The sequence below is a fragment of the Gastrolobium bilobum genome, unplaced genomic scaffold (assembly GCF_033153095.1).
Source record: "Gastrolobium bilobum isolate Gb01-03AN ecotype WA unplaced genomic scaffold, APGP_CSIRO_Gbil_v1 utg10034, whole genome shotgun sequence".
NCBI lineage: Eukaryota > Viridiplantae > Streptophyta > Magnoliopsida > Fabales > Fabaceae > Gastrolobium > Gastrolobium bilobum.
In genome coordinates this window covers 118,696-125,130 of record NW_026897437.1, presented here as the reverse complement: position 1 = coordinate 125,130, position 6,435 = coordinate 118,696, and the positions used below count along the sequence as shown (strand labels likewise).

Here is a 6,435-nt window from a genome sequence, read left to right as displayed (position 1 = left end):
TTACATAGGATCTTAGAATGACTCAACCAAACTTCTAAAATACTCTTTACAAATTTTTTCACAATTCCTAGCCTTACAAACTTCCACAAGGCCGAATCCAAGACCAAAGGAAGGCTAGAAATTTGCATCAATTCAATTTACACAACCAATGATTCCTAGAACTCATACTTGGCCCTTAGGTTTCTTATATATTCATATAACAATTTAAGCCCAACCTTTGCCTATTTTCCTTCACAAGGCCGAATTCAAAGGGGAGTTTTTCATTGAATTCTTTTCTTTGTACTCTCAATTAAACCACTCAATTCACACTTCCACATACATATAACCTTCACAAATTATGCAATTTAATTTTTTGCACTCCAAACCCCAAAAAGCCCAACATGGTCGAACCCTACATAGTGGTCCAAGGGATTTTTTTTCAAAATTAAAACACATGTTCATGCTTATTTCACATTCTAATTTTATTAACAACAATCATCAATTTCAAACTCAATAATTTTCCAGTAAAAGTGCTCATAATATTCAAAACTTAAATCATGACATTCAAACCATTAGAATGGAGATTTCTTACCTCAAATCACTTATACAAGGCTTGGAGAACAAAATCCAAGCTTGGCTCCACACAAAAACTAAATCTCTCTCTAGAATGAATAGTAATCTGAAACTTGAGAAGAAGAGAACTCTTCACATAAGCCATTTCAGCCCAAACAAAGTGGTGGGATGGATTCACAGTGATCTATACTTAAAATTTCATGTATGACATTTTGTGTTTTGGTGGTTAGATGAATGAGAAATCAAAGGAAAGAGAAGCTTGGACCTAAGCCCCCTTCCATGGAGAAACTCGGCCAGGAAAGAGAGAGAGAGAGAGAGAGGGGGGAGGGGGGGGGGGGGAAGATGAAGGTGCTAATGAAGTTATAATGATATGTAATCTTTTACCGGTTGTTTTTCTTTCTTACTTTCACTTAAATTGACCCGGCACTAACTTAAAGCTACAGACATATTTTTATTTTTCTGAACTCATTTACATTAAATTTTATTCCCTAAGGAATAGTATTTTCCATTCACAGTATGATTTCTGCATTTTTTTTATGAAATGCACTGTAAATTACTAATTGTCACTGTTTACACACGAAACTGTAAAACTTATAAACTTAACACTTTTGGTCTAAACATGACTTGCTTTGCATATATTGGACTTTCTTATTCTTATTTCATCAATTATTCAGTTCTGGACTCTACCAGTTGCTTAAACACTAGTATAAAATACCGGGCAGAAATACATTCTTGAGATTTTCACGAAAAGTGTCAGACTATACAATTTATCGTTCTAAACTCATATTTGACATCAAAATTGTCAAATTAGATCTCTAAACTCATTATGTTTATTCTAAGCTCTACCGGTTGCTACACAACAATGCAGAACACCCGGCAGAAGGCACTGTTCATGACCTAGTCATGATTCCAGTCAAAATACTCGAAATCACATTCTGAATCTAATTATAACATTTAAATTCTTAAATTAAATCTCTAACTAAGATTTATCAGTTGAAATCATTATAGAGAAGATAAGAGAGGATCAAATAGGAACAAATTAGGATTATGCGAAGTGATTATAAGCCATTAAACTTAAAATTAATCTAATGGTGATTAAATTAGCAGTAATGGTGTAAATTTTTCCAGTAATAAATATAACCCTTACTTTATTTATAACAAAAATAAGACAAAAATATATTTAGTTGCCATTATGTAGTTGCTTTATTTTTAAATAAAAAATTATTGAATGTTTTGACATGGCGACAATGTACGTATATATTCAATAATTTCCGTGGGCCAACTGCCCCATTATGAAGTGTCGTTTTCTCAGAAGCCATCCTTGACGACAAAATTATTTTTCAATTTTCATGCTGGACTACTGTGAATCTGTGATGCTCAGTTCCTCTACCTCTCTCTCCCCCTCAATCCTCATAATGAACTCAAAACAGATAACAGATAACTTGAAACTCAAAATTCGAAGAAATCACCCAGAAATAGAATGTCGAGGCGGGCTGTTACAGCGAGAAAGCAAAACACTGACAAACATTTGGAAAGGCTTTATATACACAAACATAAGATACACCTACTACTACCCATACATTTTCTTATTCACAACTTACAAACCATTTCGCAGCTCAACTAATTGAGACCGAGATGCTAAACCACACACCTACCTCACACACGACCTCGACTGATCAACTCATAACCACATTCATGTATATATATATATATATATATATATATGCACAGAAACTAAACAAAACTGGATACATAAAAGGCCAAAGGGAAACAATCATTTTCAGTCATCCATGGAGGTGAAAGTGATTAGGCTCATTTCTCACACATCGAAAGGAGAAGAAGGGCTTGATCTCTTCTGGCCTGTCTTCTCGTACGCATCTGATGTCGACCTTCTTCGAAACCGGAAGGACTCTGATCTAGGTCCTATAAAAATATATACACACAAACGACACATTAGCATATTTTATACTTAGTGCATAAAACAGACTCATAAATAAATAAAACCGAGTGGGAAAAAAGAAGATTGCAAGTCATTTTAATCTGCTTCACTTTGCTACCATATAAGGAGTTGAAAACCAGATCGATACCCTTCTCTTTTGGTTATGGGCAACGAGACGATATATATATACACGAGTATATTTTTAGACTTAATTTGTTTCCACATATAAAGAAGCATATGATTAAATTGAAATTTGAAACCCGCTTTCGAATTACTCCATCTACGATATATATAATTAGTACGTAAATCACAACATCGACAACGCATATTTTACACAAACTAAGACATGAAACTTTCAAAACACTTCAGGGGATGACTTATATTAATTGTTAAAGCCTTAAAGGCCTCCATCGAATTATATAAAACAAACTCCACAAAAGCTCAGAGTTAACCAAGTTGTAACCTAAATGGGAATGAATAACATTTATATATAACTGTACATGGATATGCACGTTATGCACATCCTTTTCAATATCCGATCTGCATATATCTGAAACGAAACAAAACAACATAACTAACCCACCTCATCACTTTTTATCATCATCCATTATTCATTAATTAAAAATTAGAAAGATAGCCGCCGTCCCGAAAGGACAAAAATACCCCCAATACACAATCGCACTCTCACTCCACACCACTGGCAGCTCTCAGTCTCAGAAACCCAATCCAATGTCTAATTAATTACACATTCTATTGATACGGAGTAGGAAAATAAAATAATAATAACGACCTCACCGGAAAACGGAGACACCGGAGGTGTTGAACCGGCGGGGGAAGCCGGAGCCGATCCACTCTGACTCTGGTACCCAGGTGGCTTCACTATCATGATACTTCGTGTCACTTTCACCGCATCCTCCGGCAAATCCTGACCGTTGGATCTCACGCTTCCCGCATCTGGTTCTGGTCAACCAAAACCAAATCACACAACGGCAATGCTTTAACCCTTAGCATATTTTTCATTTTTAATTTTCAAAAAAAGATAAATCTAGTAACGTTTCATCAGCAAGAAGCAATTATAAAAAAACAAAAAAAAAAAAACTACATCAACCGTTGCATAGATCGTAACATTAAAGTACGCTAAGGGCTTTTGATAATCGCGAAAACATGTATGAGCGCGTGAGATTATAACAATTCAGCTGATGGTTAATACGTGTGATTCTTATCGCGGTTATCGTTATTCGAATAGCAAAAATATGATAGATTTTTTAAAATTGTTATTATATTGTAATTTGGAAAAGGCCAGCACCAGCTCAAGATGAATGGCCAAAATTTTATGCGTACCCTTGCCGGAGCTAGATCCAAAAGCGAAAGTGTGGCGCTTTCGGAGCTTGCCGAGGCCGTTCTCCGGCTGAGGGCCGGCGACGGTGTCATCCCACAAGTGATCGAGAAGGCCCATGGGAAGCAGAGTGTGGGTTGTTTTAGCAGATTAGATCCCAGTGAAGTGAGCAGTTTCTGGAATTGGGATGCAGCATGAGATGAATATTTAACGACAAGCGAAGGCTTTCAAAACAGATCTGCACCATTGATTGGTAATTGGAATCGAAGTTGGAGCTGATTACGTGGCGAGTGGATCTGGATTGTCCTAGAGATAAGGTTAGGCGTACACGTGGGCCCCGAGAATATGGGCTATATGGGGAGCTTTTGGATGAAGGGGTGACGCGTACGAATATGCACTTCAGTGCATCCGGCGGACATTTATTTTATAACATGTAAATAAAAAATATTACATTATTACAAAAAATATGATGATATTTTTTGTTTATACTTTATAATATATCATAAAATAAATGTCAAATTCATTGAAATATTCAATGCATAAGTTGCGCTAAAAATTTATTGGACGAATACATTGCTTGTGTGTGAGAGGAAGGAAACATCACGTGACATGTCATTTTCATGAACGGATTAGTTCCAAAATGCCCATCACTGTTATCCAAGTCGGAAAGATAAGGGCCTTCCTTTTACGAGAATTACGGAAAATGACATTCTTGTAAATCGCTGTTTACACACTTTGTTAAAACTCAATACGTTAAAAACTTGACCACTAGCTACGAAAAAGTTTAAAGACACTTGGCAAACTTCTGTTTACTTTTCAACGCAGGACACGGGGGTTCTCATTTTTTATTCTTTTTACGGAACAAACAAAAGATGTAACATCCACGTCATTCATGAATCATGCTCAGTGGATAAGCAAACGGCCTTTGAAATTAAGAAAAGAAAAACAAACACACAACAGGGCACTCCATTGGAACCAGTCTCACCGCAATCCAATCATTGATATTGGGGCAGATATGATGCAGCCTAAATTAAAAATAGAGGTTAGCTAGTTAAGTTAACCACACAGGAACCACAATTTTCAGCTAACATTTCAATCTCAAGACCACCTTAATTGACAAGGAAACCTTATCCGGACCCGGTGTCAACCTATTTCAGTTATACTTATCAAAAGACCCCACAAGAAATGAGCTTATTTGGTAAGATTTATAGACTTTTTAAGACTTCAGAACTACACTTTGATAACCATAATCATTTGCTTCTTTCACTTGATTACAGCAGATGTGTCCAGTGGCAGGTGCTCATTGCTCATCCAATATCTTCCCAATCCTAGCAAGAGTAGCTAGTAATATCTTTTATTTTTATTACACATTAAGTTTCAAAATCAAATTTTAAGGCAGTAGAATTTTGAGTTTTGTCACATTTATATAATCCTTATTTGGTATTTTAAAAATTTAAAATTATAGGATTACAAGTCTTTTTGCATTTATATGATTTTTGCTTATATCTAGGTTTAACCGAGGTGAGATTTACCCGGTTGCAGTGGCGAAGCCATTAAGTACCAGCTGGTTTTAAAAAATTATACATAGTTTTTAAAAAAATTATGATATAGCTTTGACACTGATTGGATGTTCAAAAATAATACAATTTTAACATGAGTTTTATTACTCTCATTCAACATAAGATAGAAATCTTATGTTGTAGAGAGAAAATAGGTGAGTCCCACCATTACAAAAAAAAAAAGGTGGGGCACGAAAATCGAAGAGAGAGAAAATGAGAGATGATATCATGTTGAAAGAGAATAATATTTCCCTTTTGACATATATTGGGTATTACCCTGTTATCATTAACTGAGTTTATTTCATAGTTCCGTCACTGCCTAATTGAATATTATTCCCTTCCTATGAGGTTGCCGAAGATGCTACGGTAACATTTACTGAGTGGATCACCTGAACACTCGCATACTTGTTTGGAAATTGCATATTAAGGCATATGGTTTAGGAAACTTTGTGATCTATGCGACCATGCAGGATATATATTCAAACTACCACTATATATATATATATATATATATATATATATATATATATATGAGAAAAATATTTTTCTTTTGGGCTTTTGCCCCTCTTTATTACAAAAATAAATAAATAAATAAATAAAAAATTCTGGCAACTTGAGATAAGTTTATCTCCGGCTACTCCAAAACGATGTCGTTTTATTTATTCATTTCCTTATATTAATTGATTCACCTTTGAATTGTTATGATTCTCTTTTTCTCTCTCTTCCTTTATTATCATTGATCCATCTTTGTATGGTTATGATTTAGTACTAGAGATAAAGTTATCTCCGGCAGCTTGAGAAATGATAAATTTAACACCCTGTGTATACCCGGTTTGTTAACATGTCATCGTATTAAGCAACGCTTAATTTAAAAATACGAAATAACTTTTTACTTTCAATTATGACGTCATTATCATTACCAAGTTGAATTACTTAATTCATTTCAAAACATTGCATGTATGTAAAATGCAAATAGACAGTTAACTGAAATACTTCATAAATATATATGACATAAATGTGTCTCTAGTCACGGAACTACAACACGTAGA

The 6,435-nt window shown here is 34.7% G+C and overlaps 1 protein-coding gene across 3 annotated transcripts; it reads right to left on the bottom strand.

The window, feature by feature from the left end:
- Positions 1-1,990: 1,990 nt before the first annotated feature.
- LOC133306918 (dormancy-associated protein homolog 3-like) lies at positions 1,991-4,074 on the bottom strand. 3 transcript variants are annotated; one of them, XM_061507314.1, is made up of 3 exons: positions 3,833-4,074; positions 3,282-3,445; positions 1,991-2,475 (listed from the first exon to the last, which is right to left on the bottom strand). In XM_061507314.1, the coding sequence occupies exons 1-3, from the start codon at positions 3,945-3,947 to the stop codon at positions 2,365-2,367; spliced, it is 390 nt and encodes a 129-aa protein (XP_061363298.1). In that variant the 5' UTR covers positions 3,948-4,074; the 3' UTR covers positions 1,991-2,364. The 3 variants fall into 3 exon arrangements, with proteins under 3 accessions (XP_061363298.1, XP_061363297.1, XP_061363299.1); XM_061507313.1 differs by having other exon boundaries at positions 3,282-3,451; positions 3,833-4,049; XM_061507315.1 differs by having other exon boundaries at positions 3,287-3,451; positions 3,833-4,039.
- Positions 4,075-6,435: the final 2,361 nt, after the last annotated feature.

Coding starts and splice junctions, on each gene's coding strand:
- LOC133306918 (XM_061507313.1), bottom strand. CDS start 3,947: ATGGGCCTTCTCGATCACTTGTGGGATGACACCGTCGCCGGCCCTCAG. Junction 3,452..3,832: donor TGGATCTAGCTCCGGCAAGG/GTACGCATAAAA, acceptor TTGGTTGACCAG/AACCAGATGCGGGAAGCGTG. Junction 2,476..3,281: donor TGTCTCCGTTTTCCGGTGAG/GTCGTTATTATT, acceptor ATATTTTTATAG/GACCTAGATCAGAGTCCTTC.